Source organism: Amia ocellicauda, chromosome 14, assembly GCF_036373705.1.
Source record: "Amia ocellicauda isolate fAmiCal2 chromosome 14, fAmiCal2.hap1, whole genome shotgun sequence".
Taxonomy (NCBI): domain Eukaryota; kingdom Metazoa; phylum Chordata; class Actinopteri; order Amiiformes; family Amiidae; genus Amia; species Amia ocellicauda.
In genome coordinates, this window is record NC_089863.1 from 29924537 (window position 1) to 29943257 (window position 18721).

The 18721-nt window shown below is 44.4% G+C and overlaps 1 protein-coding gene and 1 long non-coding RNA gene across 2 annotated transcripts; both read left to right on the forward strand.

Moving 5' to 3' along the window:
- Window positions 1-4137: 4137 nt before the first annotated feature.
- sf3b4 (splicing factor 3b, subunit 4) lies at window positions 4138-10670 on the forward strand. The gene is made up of 6 exons (XM_066721595.1): window positions 4138-4205; window positions 6115-6243; window positions 8318-8875; window positions 9685-9873; window positions 9988-10146; window positions 10240-10670. The coding sequence occupies exons 1-6, from the start codon at window positions 4172-4174 to the stop codon at window positions 10425-10427; spliced, it is 1257 nt and encodes a 418-aa protein (XP_066577692.1). The 5' UTR covers window positions 4138-4171; the 3' UTR covers window positions 10428-10670.
- Window positions 10671-15553: 4883 nt separating this feature from the next.
- Window positions 15554-17707, forward strand: LOC136768351 (uncharacterized). Its single transcript, XR_010821966.1, has 4 exons — window positions 15554-15646; window positions 16522-16724; window positions 17403-17462; window positions 17613-17707. It is a non-coding gene; the product is annotated as an uncharacterized LOC136768351 (long non-coding RNA).
- The last annotated feature ends 1014 nt before the right edge of the window (window positions 17708-18721 follow it).

Consider the following 18721-nt stretch of genomic DNA (forward strand, 5'->3'; position numbering starts at 1 on the left):
TATTTCAACATCATCACTTCACTGGTTCTATAATGCTGCATAATTGTCTCGGCCAATATAAACAGAAGTATAATTGGAAGGTGGGAAGTTAAAAAATAAATTAAAACGTATATATACACAAATATCTTTTGAAGGAAATATATTTACAGAGTAAAGACCTGAGACTGTCTTCACCAAGTATCTGAGTGTGTTTTGTACAAATCCTGAACCATTTAACTGGACGAGCTGCTGGGTTTAATTAGTTGACCGTTTCTTCAGATGCTCTCCTTTTACGCAGCGACTGCAGTGACAACAGTTTTCCAAGAAACTCTTGGCATTGACTGATGAACACTTATGGTTACAAATTAGCAAAGCAATAATACAATCAGTTAAAACGCGTAGCCCTGAGATAACTGTGGTGCATTCATTGTTTGGTAATAGACACAGTTTGGAGTTTGGAAAGCGGAGCATCACCTTCAAACTGCGCAGCATTTGTAGAAGTCACTTTAAAATCCTATTTTAGGAAGTCGAATAACGCCAGTCTTCAAACTCACCTGTTGGAAGTCTGCACAAAATACGTGTTGATAAAAAATATATACAAATCCCGCTGTATTTTGTGTCGTTTTTGCGCGTCCTGTGTTTGAGGACCCCTGTCCTCATAAAGATCCCATGCATGGTCCGGGGAGCGAATCCGCCCCGGTGGATGGAAAGGCGTCAAGTCGCTTGGGTGAGGCGCCTGGACGGGCTGTCTAGAGGAGCGGCTAGGGGTCACATTGCGCCGTAGTTGATGGACCCCAGGCGCTGGATGGATTTGCACATGGGGCAGGGGAACTCCGACAGCCCCTCGATGTCCTGGAAGGCCTCGTTGACGATGCGGTCTGCGCAGGCGCCGCAATACGTGTGGCCGCAGGACAGGCGCTTGAGTCGCTTGCCGTAGCTGATGCAGTATTGGCAGTGCGGGTCGCTGCTGTCCCAGGACGAGCTGCCCCGCTGCAGCCGGGCCTTGCGCTCAGACCTGGTAGAGAGAGAGAGAGAGAGAGAGAGAGAGAGCGATCAGCGAGGGGAAGAGGGAGGCACTGGAAGTCCAGACACCTAGTCCTATTGCATGATTTCATTTGTGATTTGTGTCAATGCATAACGACAATATTATTATTGGTATTATGATGTCAACAATAATAGAACGATCTTGTTTGGATTCTGAGTCGATTAATCGATTTAAAGTCTTTTTTAATTGTTCGTTTTTTTTTATTGAATTGCACAATTTGTCCTACACAAGTTTGCCAATGACTGATTTGATATGACGTGTTGCAGTTATTTTGGGTGTTTTGTTTTCCTTCTCTGCTTTTACATGACATGATTACATACTCCCACACAATCTATTCTTAGATCTTAATGAAGACCTGTTTTCATCAATCATGTGTACCATTTTGAACAGGTCTATAAAAATAAAAAAACGGCAGTGCCCAAAGTTCATAAGAAAAGAGCTTGACATCAGGTGCGGTGGGGTTGGGGGGAAAGGTAAGCTACTGAAATGACCAGTGCGTTAAAATATAGTAACATTGCTGCCTTCCTAGTTATGAAATCCTTGTCAGTGTTGTCTCATGTTGGGGATTTTCTTAATGTCACTCTCCTGCCCGCATTCCACACAAATACCAGCTCCGACATTTGAGAGTGCTATAATCAAGCATTACAACAGGTCGGGTGGTGGTGTTGTGATCCCTGACTGGCACAGTTCCACCCTGGTTTGTCTATCTCCGGTAGCCCACCTCTAAGAGTACATGTCTCCTCAACTGTATTCCATGTGATTAATTTAATTTTACTTTTTCTGTCTCTGCCCTGGGAGTGAGTTGGACGAAAAAGTTATTACCGCCAAATGGGAGTTAGGTTAGACTGTCATTGATATTCTCAGTATGATTATTATAGTAGTAGTATTTCCTCACCTCTTTACGGAGTTGGTGTGCATCACTCCATCAAGGCAGTTGAGGTGCAGCTCAGAGAGGGTCCTAGAGAGAAGGTCCATGGTGTTCACCTGACGCACAGGTCTGCTAGAGTGGAGAGAGGCTGGGCGCACATCCTTCAATGCGAGGGGAGCAACACGTTTTATACAGAAACTGAAACCGGCGGACAGCCCCCCATTCACACCTACATCCCCTTTTCAAACGCTGTGTAGTCCGTGGAGAAATGTAAGAACGCAACTGTCCCATGCGAGGGAATTGCAACTGATGATTTACCGCCCGACTCCTGCTACACCCGTCCCGTCTAGTCTAGACAAAAGTCACTTCTTCACAACGTCAATCCAGTGGGCGTCGTTTTGGGCAAACACCGATCAGAGATGTGATTCGCATTGAGGCAAGAGAAAGAAAAACACGTAAAAAACCGGCACAACTGGCTCATCCAAATCTTTCACGTTTCCTCATCTCTTTCAGAGGAAAGAGGTGTATATAGGGATCCTATCTTAATATTCTGGGTTCTAGGGGAATTTCTTTCCATGTCTGTCTGGTTAATACCTCTCAAAAACATGACAAATATAACTTCAGTGTTTTATAAGTGGTTGGTGACACTGACTTTACTTCACATGGGTATTTCTGAGTCTATTATTTACAACCCTAACTTTAACCCTTATCCCAACCCCAGCCCCTATCGCACCCCTAGCTCCAAAACGAACCTTAATTTTAATGTATGTCTACAGCTAGAGATTTTCTGCCTCAAGTAAAATTCGTTTTCAGTTGCTTTACTTTGACACCTGCTTTTCTCTTGACTGAAATTAGCAAACACAAATATCCTTTTAGGTGTTGCATAGCCTACAGCTTGAAGAATGTTAATTTAAAAAGTCAAAAGTAAATGTTTTGTATCATTTGGGTGTTTTTTTAAAGAGGGGTGTGAAAGTATGGGCCAAAGAGGCCAACAGACGTGCCCATGTTGGCTATGCAGTGAGGCAAGTCAAAACTCCCCCATTCACAACTAGCTGTAAGTCAAAACAAGTGATCCAACAAGGAACCCATACTTGAATGCTGCCTGGCCACAGATTATTTCATCACCAGCATTTTTGGAGGTAGGATGCACAGAGACTAAAAGCTAGTGTGGGAAACCAGTTAGTCAAGTTTGCACTGGTTAGCTATCCTAGGAATGTTTGGCAGCTGCTTTGGATTATTTCAATAACCGCTGTCTTCACCTTGTTTGTCTGGCACTGGCGTGTATACACACCTTACACCTACACTTACTCATTGTTACCCTCAATGCACCATATGGAGTACCAAGTACATTTTTTCCAGGTTATCTTAGGTGACTTCTAATTGTTTGATAGAATGCTATTTCCATTTTCTCTGCATTTGGCTCTTGTTTAGCTAATTGAACAATTCAAAGCTACATGCTAAAGTTATATGTTACCCAGTTTCTATAATGTGTAAAGTTTTGTTCCAAAAAAGATGATTATGGAGAAAAATATATTAATGACAAATTGTGTCAAAAGGTATATACAGATAAGGTAACACAGTGGGTAGGTCTCTTTACATCCTCATTGGTTTACAACCTGGGAATAATGTAAACAAAGCTGAACTGGTACACTTTAGTAAACACGTGATTCAGTGAAGTGACTTGAGTCGACGTGGAAGAAAATCATCAGACACTGCGCCCTCCTAGGGGCCTCCCTTCCATTGGGCCCACATCACCAGAATCTCAGTAATCTGAAGCAAAATAAAATACTTTCATGAGAATCAGTGAGTGGCATATTCACTCAGTGGATATTTTGAGAATAGATAACTAATTAGGTGCAATTTCCAAACAATAGAAATGTGATAATTGAACTTTGAGAAACACACAAAAATATTTTTTACATGCACACAAACACATGCACTTACTTGGAACCAAATGCATGTTCTAAATTAATTTCAAAATGCATGTTGCTTCTTAGACACCTTACACACAATGATCTTGTAAACCATGTCGTCACTGTATCAAGTTAGGTAGGATATTTGCTTTAAATATACCCCTGGCTCTGGCAAGTATGCAGGTAAACAGACACTGCGCATGTGCCGTGCTCTTCAGCGCAACATCAGTAATAAGGCCTGGGTCATCCGGCCCAGCAGAGGGCGATGTCTGCGCCTGCATGGCAGAGTGCGGAAGCCGGGTGGCGTGGCTGAGGCGGGGCGGGAAGGCCACTTCCGTCGGACGCGGCGAGCACGCAGGATTCAACATGGCGGCGGGACCGATCTCAGAGAGAAATCAAGGTACCAGAAAAGTTCTCAAAAGAATGAATGAAACCATAACTCGGGAGAAAAATAAATAGTCATAAAAAAGGCGTGCCGTTAGTTGACCTGCTGGGCAGAAGTGTTGTGGGCCGACTTTATGCGGAGAAGAGAATCCAAATGCCTGGGACTCCTAGCTGATTCACACGCCACTGTATGGCAACTCTTTATCCGTGCGCACTTTGTGGTTAAAATATAAATAAACACAACCCAGTTTAGAAGTTGTTTTGTATAAACGGTAATCGCATTGAACTAAAATCCTTAAACTGTGCTGTTCCCGGGTCACCTGAGTGTTTGCAAGGGTTATTAGAGTATTACATGTTGCTGATTTATTTTAGTATTTATGGCTGTGAAAGTGAGACTGGCCGACTGAAGTCACACACTTACTTACATGGGCGAGATGGAGAAAACGAGAAGGCAAACACATCAGCGATCATATAAATAAAGATCAGGAATTGATTTAAGCTATAGCACACGTATTGTATAGTGTAAAAGCAGTGCGATAGTGATAGGGTCGAGTCTGTGTCGGTTATATTGTGTGCCAGATCCCATCATTGGAAATAACAATATCTTACAGGTCATTTAGGTGCATTCAAAAGCAATGCTAGTTTTTAGCACATTAAGAATAAAACCTAGACCTTTGTGATCAGATTTGAAGGCGACGAGTATCGTAAACAGGACAATGGGAGTAGACTGATCCGGACTAGTTTCATTTAATAAATACATACTTAAGTCTCCATTGAATTCCCAATTGGCTTCATAGTATCAACGGTCCTGCTTTCAGTTGCATTTACATGTGCATTGTCCATCCTGTAGTTTCGGGGGATTGTTCTTACAGGTGAATTTAACATGAATATCAAATTAAAAGGCACAATTAGCACCTCTGCTAGGGCTTGATTGAAGACACCTGCAAGAGCTGCCCTCCACAACCTGACTTTTCCAACTGCTATCTTAAAGAGGGCTTCAATTGTGGTGCCTTTGGGCTGCTTAAGTGCATTATTTAATTGTTTTTGCTGGCATTCTTCTTTATTTCTTAGCAGATGCTCTTCTATGTTGTAAGTCACCCTGAATAAGGCATTACAAAATAGCATTACTATAGAAGTGCATAGGGGAAATTTACAGTTCATACAAAATACAACTCCTACATCCTAGGCTGTAGTAGCTAACCAGTGCAGATACTATGTGAAGTCGCAGTTCAGTGCATAGGGAAGTGCATATAGGGATAGGCACAGCATGAAAGATAAATTAAAAGTAAACTTTGTTACAAATGTTTAAAATATTCTAATACCAACTCCTAACATTATTAACTGTTACCTTGATATTATTTTTGTGTTTGGTGAATACCTAACAAAGTCTAGCATTGTTCTGAAATTGTGAAATGGAAAGCTAAGATTGTCTAAGATTAGACAATCACGTCGATTTTATTTCTCTTGTTCGCAGAAACTGACAGTTTGAATACTAATGCCCACTTCAGATGTTCCTCACAGTCTGTCTAAATTTAACCATTTGATTTGTATAATGTCCATTACTTAAATAAAAGTTTTTGCATATAACAAAGTTCATAACTGTCTTAATAAGCTCCTCAAATGCCACTGTCATGTTAGTAGGCATTGTACTAAATGCAGTAACGTTAATTGAACCACCTATTCATCTTCTAATTTAAATGTTATATTCCTAAGTTCTGGCTTGCTGTGTGTTTATTATCTGTGACCGTTATTGTTTTTTACTTCTAAATTATTACAAATATTGACCTTAAGTCAGTTGCAGTCCCTTAGTTGGATGTTTGAATAAGGTGCTTTTACTGGAAGGTTGACATGTCACGCAAGAAAAAATCAAGCTATCTGTGGTCAGTGAATCTGCAGTGTGTAACATGTTGTCCCTGCCTCCCTAGATGCCACTGTGTATGTGGGGGGTCTCGACGAGAAGGTGTCCGAGCCCTTGCTGTGGGAGCTGTTTCTCCAGGCGGGGCCAGTAGTCAACACGCACATGCCCAAAGACAGAGTGACCGGGCAGCACCAAGGTGAGGCGATGGCATCGAGTCTCTCAAAACGGATGGAACCGTAATGTGATTCTTTGCCAAATGTAATTTCTAATTCTTGAGAATACTACTCTGCTTAACCGATCAGAACGACTTTCTGTATGTGTGAGACTGGAATGATTGATTTGATGATTGATACAACTGTAGTATTTAGGACCTGGGCTGGAGGCCTCTGCTGATTCCTGATGCATGTGGCACGTTGTAGAGTCTGCAGCCCAAGTCCACTTGTGTCCTTTGGTCAGTGGTGTTCCTGTTGGGTTGATTTTGTCAGTAGCTTTCAGGATTTGGAGTAGTTCTGTCAAGTCCCCTCATCGTCTTCTCTGCTCTCCGCTAAAGAAATGGCATTCCTTCACTCCTTCTGATAGCTGGGGACAGTGCAGGAAAGAAAATAAGCAGCCACTTTCACTCTTTCATCTTCTGATTGGGTTGACCCTGGTTATGGCACGGTGTCGGGAATGCACGTACATGTCCTGGTTTCGATATGTGGGTTAGTTCTATGGTCAACAGCGCACAATAGCTGCTGTTGTAGCACTAATGAATTAAACACTGATGGACTACTGGTATACTGTTGTATGGAAGGGTTATAGAATGACCCTCACTGAGGAAATTGCCACTTAACATTGAAGAGCATCTGTAGAATCTGTCCTGATGAATCGGCACTGTGGGGGAAGAAATTAAGCCAACAGATCCACCTGGCAAGAGCAGAGAATTCCTTCATCTGACCACATGGCCAGGGTTTATCTGTCTGTAAAGATGGCAGCGTCCGTAATCGCATTCAGACGAGAATTGGGAGTAGTAAATAATGTTAAACTAAGCAAAATAACATGAATTCATGCCAAACAAGAAAAATAAACCGCAAGGTATTAAAATCTTGCTTTAAATCTGCAGGTTAAATATTGTACAGAAACTAGTAGACTACCACAGCATATAGAGTTAATACATTGCTTGTTAAACTCATTCTCCAGGTTGCCTGGCATGGTTTCAGAATCACTGACATGCAAGTGTTTTTTTCATCTTGTATTTGTTTACACCGTTTCAGTTTCTCTTCAAATGAAAACAACCAGTTTGTGCATCATTTGTTTTAAGCAGCAGTCCATATGGGTGCAGTTCTCAATGCCAACCAGACTGCTTTACAGTAACTCCCGTAGAACAAATAGCAGGTCTAGTTTAGTATGAAATAGGCTTGTGCTTCAGACAGATAGCCACCGTAGTGTTATCAAAGATCAGACGCTGCCTGGGGACTCTGTGCCAAGTCTGTCCTCTATCACAATGAGCTGAGGTCAAATGGGGGAGATATGGTACAGGCAGCTCATACCTAGCTTCTGTATGGAAAGCTGTGCACTAAGCTGGTACAGTATTTGATAGGCTTGGGGAAATGATTTGGCACCAGATGTTAAGGAATATAGTTTAAATAATTGACGTGGCTTGATTTGATCAGAGAGTAACTTCCTTCATTTGCACCCCTGAACAAAACAAGGCCACATCTGCCGTGACTCATCTTGTTGGCATCCCAGCAACATTGAAGCTTCACCAGTAACAAATGTACCCAGATAAAAAAACAAAAACAAAAAAAAAAAACACATTCGCAGTATCAGTGATTGGTGCTGAAAAGTGCACAGATTGGGGAGAAAATTACAGATCTGAAATGCAAAGAATCTCAGCTGTTAATTAGCACCTTTTAATATCTTGCTCTCTCCTCGCAGGACTGTGTTCAGGCTTATTAAAGCGGAATATCAAAAAGCCAGGGAGGAGTGTTTAAAGGGAAGGCTGGTGTCCAGCACACACCATTACAGCCCTCTCTTATTAAAGCTTAATTCCAATATCCCAGCCAGCGCCTCCGGAGGGTGTCTGTAAAACATGTAATCTAATGATTTAAATCTTCCCATCCTTTCTCTTGCCTTCTCCTGTCTCCCTCCTTCTTCCACCTGCTCCCTCCTTCATCCTCTCCCTCTTTCTCCTTCTTGTCCCCCTGCCCTGAACCCCCAACCCCTTCCATCCCTTCCCCCGTCTCCATCCGCCTTCTCCCACCTCCCTCCTTCATCCCCCCCCTCACCAGGATATGGCTTCGTGGAGTTCCTGAGCGAGGAGGACGCTGACTACGCCATCAAGATCATGAACATGATCAAGCTGTACGGCAAGCCCATCCGTGTCAACAAAGCCTCGGCCCACAACAAGAACTTGGATGTGGGCGCCAACATCTTCATCGGCAACCTAGACCCCGAGATCGATGAGAAGCTCCTCTACGACACCTTCAGTGCCTTCGGGGTGATCCTGCAAACGCCCAAGATCATGCGCGACCCCGACACGGGCAACTCCAAAGGCTACGCCTTCATCAACTTCGCCAGCTTCGATGCCTCGGATGCCGCCATTGAGGCCATGAACGGCCAGTACCTCTGCAACCGGCCCATCACCGTCTCCTACGCCTTCAAGAAAGACTCCAAGGGCGAGCGGCATGGCTCGGCCGCTGAGCGCCTCCTGGCCGCCCAGAACCCCCTGTCCCAGGCTGACCGCCCCCATCAGCTCTTTGCCGACGCGCCCCCTCCACCCTCGGCCCCCACCCCCGTCCTCACCTCCATGGGACATGGGGTCCACCACCCGGGCCTGTACCAGAAAGGTTAGTGAACAGCGTCTCGCCGGCCCTTCTCGTGATGCTCAGTGTCTGTCTGCTCTTCTCTCAGGACTCCTCTTTTTTGGCCTCATGCTCTTTTCCTGCCCTCTGTTTATCCCATTCTCCCATTCCCTCCCTCTCTCTCTCTCTCTCTCTCTCTCTCTCATTTGTTGTTCCATTTCTCTCATACTCTCTCTCACTCTCTGTGCTCATCTTCTCACTCCCATCCCCTCGCTGTATCTCTCGTACTCTTGCCTCCTCTCTGTCTCGCGCTCTGATTTGACGGGGTGTCGTCTTGATGACAATTATGTTCGCAAAACAGTCATTGGAGTCAAACAAAAATCAACACTCGGACACTTGCAGCAGTTTACATGGCAGGCCAGTTCTAGTCCCACCGATATTGTTCTCATCAATACTGGGACACTTGCATAGACGGAGCAGTAGGCTGAGAAATGGACAGTTGTATTGTTAGGCAGATATTTTGTTTGTTCTTTGGTTGCAGAACCTGATGAGAAATGTCTAGAATGCACCTGAATGTTCTGAACACAGCGGTCACATGATCTTTGGTTTCAGAATGAATACCACCAGTGGCTGGTTTCACAGGCCTGAATTAGCATTAGTCTAGGACCAATCGACCAAAAATTACACCATGCTAATGTGGGGCTGTGAATCCTGCCCTGAATCTCCTCTAAATACGTCCCTCTGTCTCTGACTGGTTCTAAGTGGTGAGGAATCTCCACATGCGTGTTTGAATATGAATACTGAACTATATTTATACCTACTGATCTCTCTCTCTCTCTCTCTCTCTCTCATAGGGATTCCCCCTCCTGGCAGCTACCCTCCGCCCGTGCCCCCCCCTGGCTCCATGCCCCCTGGGATGCCCCCTGGCATGCCGCCTCCACCAATGCCCCCTGGTTCAGGAAACCCAGGACAGGGTGGAGGAGCTCCAGGATCGGGACCCCCGCCCGGACCCCCGCCCTTCCCTCCCGGAGGCATGCCCCCAGGTGAGCACAGCATCGATTTCATATTCGCTTCGCCGGGCCTTTTTATAGTGCCTTGGATGGTAAGGGTTTAACTGTGTGGTCCAGCTTTTGATTCCCGTCTCTCTCTGGAACCAGGCATGCCCCAGATGCCCATGCCCCCTCCTGGCCCGCCCGGCATGGTGCCTCCGCCCCCGGGTTCAGGAGGCCAGGGACACCCGCATCCACCCCCACCTCCTGGCATGCCCCACCACGGACATCCCCACATGGGCATGCACCGCTTCGGTCCGCCGATGGGTAAGTGAGCCCCATTCCGGTTCCGGTCCCGGCACGGCCCATCTCTGCATGGCTTTAACCCATTGACTCTGATCTCTCCCTCTCTCCCCACAGGACACCCAGGGCAGATGCACCCCCCAGGGATGAGGGGACCCCCACCTCCCATGCCCCCTCCAGGCTACGGCGGCGGCCCACCCCGTCCCCCTCCCTTCGGCTTCCAGCGGGGGCTCCCCATGCCTCCCAGGCCCAACAACAGACCCCCTGTCCCGCCCCGGGGCCCCATGAGACCCATGCCCCCCTAGACCACAGACTGCACCCCCGGCCCCACCTAATCTTGGGGACAATCTCCCCGCCTCTGGCCCGTTTGTCTTGCTTCTGTGTTTTTATTTTATTTTCTCTAGTCCACCGCGAGTTTGAGACTCACAAGAAAGCGTCCGTTTTTGTTCTGTGTTGTCTCACTCTGAGGTTCCCCCCCGGGCCCCCTCGTCCCTTTGCTTTTGTACAGATCTCTTGTGAGTCGAGAAATAAAGCTTTTAATACAACCAGGCTGGCTCTGCCCCATTACCAGGGCACTCTCTGTATCTGCTGGGTTTCCATTCCTGTTTCGCCTGTATCATACAGATATGACACGATAGAACACCAAGTACAAAAGGGTGCATGCATTTCTGGCTTTATATGAAGCCCTTACCCAGGGTATAGTACAGTTGTGTACAGTCTTTCTGACGGGCGTTGATGTCTCTTCTGCGGAGAAGTGGTCTTGCCATATAAGGAGCTGGACTAGAGACTGGGCACACCAGTCTCAGTGGTGGGTGGCGTGGATCAGTTCTGCACCTCAGCCAAATTCCACCTCCCTCCAGTGCTCTATGCTAGTCGTGACACAATTGATTCATTATAATGATTGTCGAGGCACATGGAATATTAACATTGGTTTCCAGTGGCTCCGTTGAGAAAAATAGGGAGTACAAACTCCGGAGGTGCTGGGACGGGAGCGCGAGGCGCCAGCTGTTGATGTCACCGTCTGTTTTTGGACCCGTTTGGCTGCTGCTAACGAATGCAGCGAGATTATGGAGTGATAATTGGAGCTGCTGAATATTGTGTTTCTTCCCCCCCCCCCCTCTCCCTCCACGAACTGGGATCAGAGCTGTCAACTCCACAGCACACCCCCGAGCCTCTTACTCCTGTTGTAGATTAGTAATTTTCTGTCTCTCTCTCTCTCTGTCTGTTTTAATGTCTGGGTCTTGACTCTCTACCCTCACTAAAGAAATGTTTCCTTCGCTCCTGGAGGATTTTGGGATTGTGGAGGCTTTGATCTGGTTGCTGTCTGATTTTGTTATTTATATATACCCATACTAGAATTCCACTTCAGTTTTGCAGATCTAAAGACAGTCGGTTGGCACAGTGGCACCCTGCCTTGTGCCCACGCGGTTAGGGTTTGGCTCTTTGCGTCCCTCTACCAGATAAAGCGGTTAATGAAAATCGATGGGTGAAATGAAAAATACGTTTTCATTCAGAGTATATACGAGTATAACCAGCCTACCGGAGAGTTCCAGGAGTTGGTTTTTCTTTAACGTGGCCTGGTACGGGTTTCCCTTTTGATCGGGAGGAGACACAGTTTGGGTTATTTATGTTGACCGGACTTCTGCTCCCGATACAAACAGAAAACTTTGCAATTGAATTTTCTCACCTCATATATCACAAAAAATAAATGTGACGGAGCACAGATGAAACCCAGAAAACTGTCTTTAACCCTTAAGAACCAAGTATAACAGATTGTTGTGTCACGCACATCCAAGAGGCACATTATCCCAGTTTGGACTGTAGTAACTGGAGCGAGTGTGGTCTGGCCTGTAGTGTTTTAATAAGTGGAGTAGATGGCACTAAAAGGAGACGCAGCCATCAAAGACAACGCAGCGAATCAAAGTGAATCCGCTTGTCTGTCTCGAGGAGTAATTAGCTGCCCACGCGCTGCTGCTTACAGCAGGTGGAGAACCGATCAGTGATTAGCCGCCGTGTGTCAGTGCCACTATGAGGGGAGAGGGATGAAAAAGAGAATGAAAGAAAAAATCAGCAGCTGCCCAGGCTTATTATGATCAGTTTACGCTTGGGGAAAAAAATTGTGGTTACTGGAGCTCTGTGGGAGGGGTCTGGGGTTGGCATGGCGACGGAGGCTGGGTGGGCTGTGTATTTTGATTTAGCAGCTCGGGCTGTGTTTAGGCTGGGGGTTATGCATAAATCGGGTTGTCGTGTCCGGATATGCGAATCACTCCTGTCTAGGCATGGATGTATCGATCTATAGCTAGAACTAGATCTGTATGTTGGCCTCCAGATGTATTCACACCCCTGCTGGAGTGTAAGCTGATTTAGCCAGAGGTCGCAGGTGTAGCGTCACTACAAATTAATACTATAGTCAAGAATCGGGGGACTGTGGATATTCAGTGCATTATCATGGCCGGGTCACACAGACGAGTCCTTACTGGCTTAGGCTTGTGTGTTCGAACGCATTGGACTGCACAACAGTTCACCATTTGTGCTTTCTCCATCTTCTGTGATACGTGATAGGTCTAAACATTTGAGTTGCCTGAAAATGTTGCAGTGTAAACAATGTGCTTTAAAGTGACATTTAAACCAGTGAAATCAAATTGTGGGGCAAGTATGAAAACTCAAGATTCTTACATTTGTTCCTATTCTTGTATTCTATTTAGAATCCAAATGGTGCATATCCCATTCTCATGCTTTTATAATTGCTATATTATTGAAAGGTGTAGATGTGGTGATGACAGTAAGTCTCACTGGGTAAGGGAATATGCTGATGGATTAATACATATTCTGGATCTTGAACACATCTGAAAGTCTGCTTCTTCAAGAATAACATTTTGAGCTTAGGGGGGGAAAAAGATCAGCAGGGACTGGAGAAAAGGAAAATTGATCTTTGCAGAATAAGATTTTCTGCTTCTCTGGGATTTATTCTGTAGAAGGGGAATTACATTCAACTGAATAGAAATGAGCAATATTGTACTGCAGTGCCTATAGGAAGTGTTCACACACACACACACACACACACACACACCCCATCAGACTTTTTAACATTTTTATTGTATTAACCTGGAATTTGGATGCATTTAAAATCAGATTCTCCCCCCTTTTCACGTACACAACCTACTCAACACTTTGAAGAAGCAGGTTTGTGCTGTAAAACAAGTTAATAAGCATCAATACTTGGATGACTCACATATGGCAGCCATTACAGCTGTGGATTTTAAGGGGTACATTTTTACCAGGTTTTCACGGGATTTGCAGTAATTGCTCTGTCAAGTTGGAATTGTATCATTGGTGGTCAGAGATTTTCAAGACCTGCCATAGGTTCTGAATCATTCATGTCAGGGCTTTGACTGGGCACCTCTAGGCTTTTCACTTTCTTCTTTTAAACCCATTCCAGTGACACTTTGGCTGTGTGCTTGGAGTCATTGTCCTACTGAATGGTATATCCCTGTCCTAGTCTTGGGTGTTTTGCAGACAGAAGCAGGTTTTCTTCAAGGATTGCCTGTATAATTCTCCCTCCATTCTCATCCTTATTTACCAAGTTCCTCACAGAGGTGCTCTATCCAAAGGACTGACGTGAAGTCTGGGCATGGCTAGGATAGCACTATAACCCCATTCACACTAAAATGCCAGCAAATTACCGGCAAAGTTTGCCTGCTTTTTTCCTGTTGCCCCCCATTCACACTGGCTTTGAATGCCGGAAAATTGCCGCCAAGGGCCCATTCAACAGCACACAGAGACCAGGCAAGAGCGCTGTAGCCTGGGGCCGAGACCCTACAGCAGCCCATGGATCCGGAGAGTAGACCCGGACCGACACTCTGGAAGTGCGATCATCTCCCCGTTTTAATATATGGAAGCAGCGGTGAAATACCCCCGAGATGGATATTTAAGAGACGTCACACTACTGTGTTATTGTATATTTTAATATAGGCAATACAATCCCCTGGGCAGCGCAACGCTGATTATAATATTCACAGATATAGCAGTCTATTGTGATCTGTATAACTGCATACAGTGTGTTTAATAGACAGCTGGATGCGTCACTATTCAGACTGTTCTCATACATTATGAAAATGAATTGCCAGTCAGATCTGCGCACATTCTGCACAACGTGAACGCGCCCGTGTATTATTTGGTTGTATCATAAGTAGTCAAATGTGTTAGACTACTGCATGTAGTAACTTTATTGCCGGTATTATTATTTATTTATTTATTTATTTATTTATTGGCAGACGCCCTTATCCAGGGCGACTTACAAATAAAAGCAATACAAAGTGCAAACCTACAGTAAATTCAAAGCATAATGCAATTTACAAAATAGGAAATACACAGTAAACAATACAATGCAGTCATATATATTTGTTAATGTACGCGTTGTGCTGCCATTTATTATATGCACTAATCTGGTAAAATATAAATATCTGGTGTTTTATTAATAAAAAAACGAACTGAGCTCACTTGATTATTGCAATATGATCGGAGTCCTGCGAAAACACGGGGTGAATCACGAAAACGACCCCGAGTGACGAGCTGAGCAGTTTGTACACAAGACAGTGAGCAGCAACGCAGTGACGGATACATTGTTTCACAGCAAAGCAACCGAACCCAGTGTGACGGGTAACACGTTTGCCTGTATAGAGAGAATATATTTTGCAGGATATATTGGTATATAACATCTGACATGTGACAATAGTTAGCATTACATAGGCCAACCTGTTGGTTCATCAATAACACTCAGAATTGCTGCGACTATATTATTTACAGCCTCATGTCCTCAACGAGCCACCGTACATATTTGTTATTGTCATAGGAGTTAAACCTGAACAGCGGGCGGAATTGGTGGCATCACTTCGGGCACATTTTTAAAAAGGTTTCCTAAACGAGGTCCCTGATGTTTTGTCTGAGATGCGCCAGGTCTTTCTGGGCGCAGCACTGCCATTATTGGGGCATTAGCGCCCCCTTTCGCCCCCCTGGTGGCAGCTCTGGCTTTGCACCACCTGCGCCTTAATAGCTTGATAACATTTTAGAGAACAATTTAGTCAAATGAATCAAAATAATCAAATCTGCAGAAACTAAATGCAGCCATGAAAACACCCTATCTTCATCTGCTGCACTAAGGCAATGTTTGTTTTGTATTATTACTGTTTAGTGTCTTGACTGATTCATTTAAAATATCAACATCATATTTAATACAGGACACTTGCACCCCGTTTCCCAAGCTTTCCTCCACATTAGGAGATCATTCACACTTTGGCGTTAATGAATGCGCACTGTTTCCAGTATTCAGTTTTTTTGGGAAACCACCAGCGGATCTGAAAGCGTCCACATGTCCCAGACTGGAGCGCAGCTGCTGCACCAGCTCTGACTGGCATTGCCGCTACTCGCCGCCTGCTCCACTGAATGAGCGAAAGTGTGAGGGTGCAAACGTGCTGATAATAAATATAGTCCTAACCTACACAGCTACGGGGAAATTAAACTTGTGGTGAGTAAACTACTCGCAAAGCTGTCTCTTATTATGGTAGAGTAAGTGGATTTTACTGGTATTGTGCCTGATATGTACATAGCAAAGGGAACAGTAACGTAATGCATTGCGATTTGAAAGTGTGATGTATTTAGATAATATGCGCTTCGTTTTCTCTTCTGGATATTTCATTCTGTAACGTTAAAATGTTTGTGTTTCCGTTATTAGTAGCATTAGACAGATAAATCACAGTAACAAAACCCACCTTGATTTTGTGGTTTTGCAAAGCCGACTTGGTGAGTCTGTCCGAGGAGGTGGTCTCATGACAATTTGCAAGTAATAATAGTTCTTGGTTTGCTGATTACAGGCGATATTACTCATTGAGACTGGGTGTGATCAGTTACTGATAGGAATTGATTTAGGTACCAACCCATCGCCTGTGTTTTGCTGAGCAGTTTCATAGTAAAACTGTACATGTATTGTGTCCTACGTCAGCCAGAACGGATGACGGACTACACACAGCGAGATTAGAGAGATTAACCACTTCCACACACCTTCATTCATTCGCCACCGTACAGAAACATCTTCAAATACATAACATGCATAAGTGCTGTAACAGGACAACTCATAGCTTCAAATGAATCATTTAAAGAAACGTGTTGGTTAGAAAGCGCGTGGTTTTAGTTTAAAGCAATAATCACCACTGTTAAAGGGGTAGAAGTTATACACTAAATTTATGTCCACATAAATATTGCTGCCAAGAAACTGTTCTTAGTTCTGCCAGTGATGCACTGAAAGGTGCTGGAAGTGAATGAGGGCTGGTGACAGTATTGTTAGTAAAGTGTCAAACCTGACCTCACAATTTATACAGTTATTCTGTGTGTGTCTGTTTTCAGGAAGTCCTGATCAGCTAGTCAAGATGTCTGCCTCTGTCATCACTGAAGGAGACATGGTGATCATCACCCAGGTGTACCCACAGGCTCAGGGCAGCATGCCCTCCAGTGCTCCCCTAGCCCAGTCAGGGCTGCCCCATGGCTACACCTCACCAGGGTCTGCAGCTTGGAAGCACTTTGTAAAAGGAGAGCCCACAGCCCTGGGGGTGAGTTTGGAGAATATTCTACATGCTTACTGTACACAACCCTGGTTACCTGAAGAAGATTATGCTACTTAAAGGGATAGGAGGCTCAAGCCATCATACAGGCAGCCCCTTCCTGTTTCCGGCTTGTATGCATTATTCATTTGATTTTAACCCTTTGTCTGTGCGCTCTGTCCTCTCTCTGCATGATCAGGTTGTCCAGATCATGATTGGAATGTTTAATGTCGGCTCTGGAGTTCTTGTGGAAAGAGAAATGGACAGCATAGGGTTTTACATCGGGCTCCCATTTTGGCCATCACTGATAGTAAATGCCAATTTTATCAATTCAAAATGAAATGGGTTACAGCAGTACACTGTCTCTATTAGATCTTGAAATACTCTTTTGGTTCCTTTTATGGCTGATCAAACAACAGCAGATCAGATCGCCTTTTTAAAATGACTTTTATCAGCAATACACTTGGGCAGCTTGTCACTCTCAATGCGATTACAGACACACACCTGACTGTACACACATTGCACATGTATTACACCACTCAATATACTTAAAGCAGCTCCACAGATCAATTACATGCCAAAGCATCCAACCCACCCAAGCCATCGATTTCACATTCCACACTATGATGAAGGTTGAACATGAAGTAAAACCTTGTGATGTGGTAGATATTTGTTTTTTCTCTCTAGTACATCGTCTCGGGGGCTCTGAGTATTGCAGGGGAGAAGCGGAAGAAGACTGCTTGTCTGGTGAGTACAGACTGGCCTGAGATTTTACTAAACCTCCACCACTATGGCCAGCGGAGTGAATTGGCCGAGCAGCAGAGCAGATCCAAGAGAAGTAAGAACAGTAGCTCTGGTGTCTCATTCATTTATTGATTGATTTTCATTTTTTTGCAGATCAGAGCAGCCCTGACCATGAATATCTTGAGTGCGGTGGCATCGCCTATCGCAATGTTTATTTTCTCAGTGGAAATTATTATGGGTTCTCATCATCATTATAGGGTAATTGTTTCATATTTCTCTTGCTGTCTAGTCAGGGAGCCTTTCATTCCCTAAACTGTTTAAGAGAAGTGTTCAGCAGGCACAGTGGAGAGGCGTTCTGTTTTATGCCTGGATGCTCACGACTTTGTGTCAGTGCTGTAGTCTGTCCTGTTTCGATGTCGATGGTCATTTATTGAAGGCATTTCCAAGCCCAAGGCTGAAATGCTTTACAGTTTTTTCTAGGGGTGTATGCTCCATGCTTTCCATGTATTATCCCTCTACTCTGGTGTCCTGTCAGTGCAGTTGGGACATGCTTGGATATACCAAGTCAAAGTCCCAACCAGAGCTGGGGTGAATTCCCACAATTCCCTTGCCTCTCTGCATCAGTAACTGCAATTCAGATTAAATTCTAATTCCACACAAGTTTAGTTCATTCCATTTCTTCCACATCGGTCTAGTGTTAGTCGGGTTCCAGTGCCACCCGTACATAAATTTGGTTTCCAAATTTGTCAAGTGTAAGCTAATTGAGCAATAGTGGAAATACAGGATAAATGAGGAGGAGGTGGTAAAGGGACTAGCAGAATTAAAAACAAACAAATCACCTGGGCCAGATGGTATATTTCTAACAGTACTTAAAGAAATGAGGGAAATTATTTTTAGGCCCCTAACTCAGATATTCCAAAAGACACTTAGAACAGGGGATGTGCCAACTGACTGGAAGACAGCAAATGTCATACCAATCCACAAGAAAGGGGACAAAACTGAGCCAGGAAATTCCAGACCAATCAGTCTCCCCTGCATCACCTGTAAAATGTTGGAAAAAATTATTAGACAGAAAATATAGGAGCATCTTAATGAAAATCATATTCTTGGCGATAGTCAAAATGGGTTTAGACGAGGCAGATCATGTCTTACTAATCTATTAGAATTTATTCTGCAGCTGTAGATCATGTGAAAGCATATGATATGATATACTTATATTTTCAAAAAGCTTTTGATAAGGTTCCACATCAAAGACTTATCCT

What these genes read in the sequence shown, in the direction of transcription:
- sf3b4 (XM_066721595.1), top strand. Translation starts at nt 4,172, where the DNA reads ATGGCGGCGGGACCGATCTCAGAGAGAAATCAAG. An exon ending in CCCGGGCCTGTACCAGAAAG is followed by an intron (nt 8,876 to 9,684) that starts GTTAGTGAACAG and finishes TCTCTCTCATAG; the next exon opens with GGATTCCCCCTCCTGGCAGC. An exon ending in TCCCGGAGGCATGCCCCCAG is followed by an intron (nt 9,874 to 9,987) that starts GTGAGCACAGCA and finishes CTCTGGAACCAG; the next exon opens with GCATGCCCCAGATGCCCATG.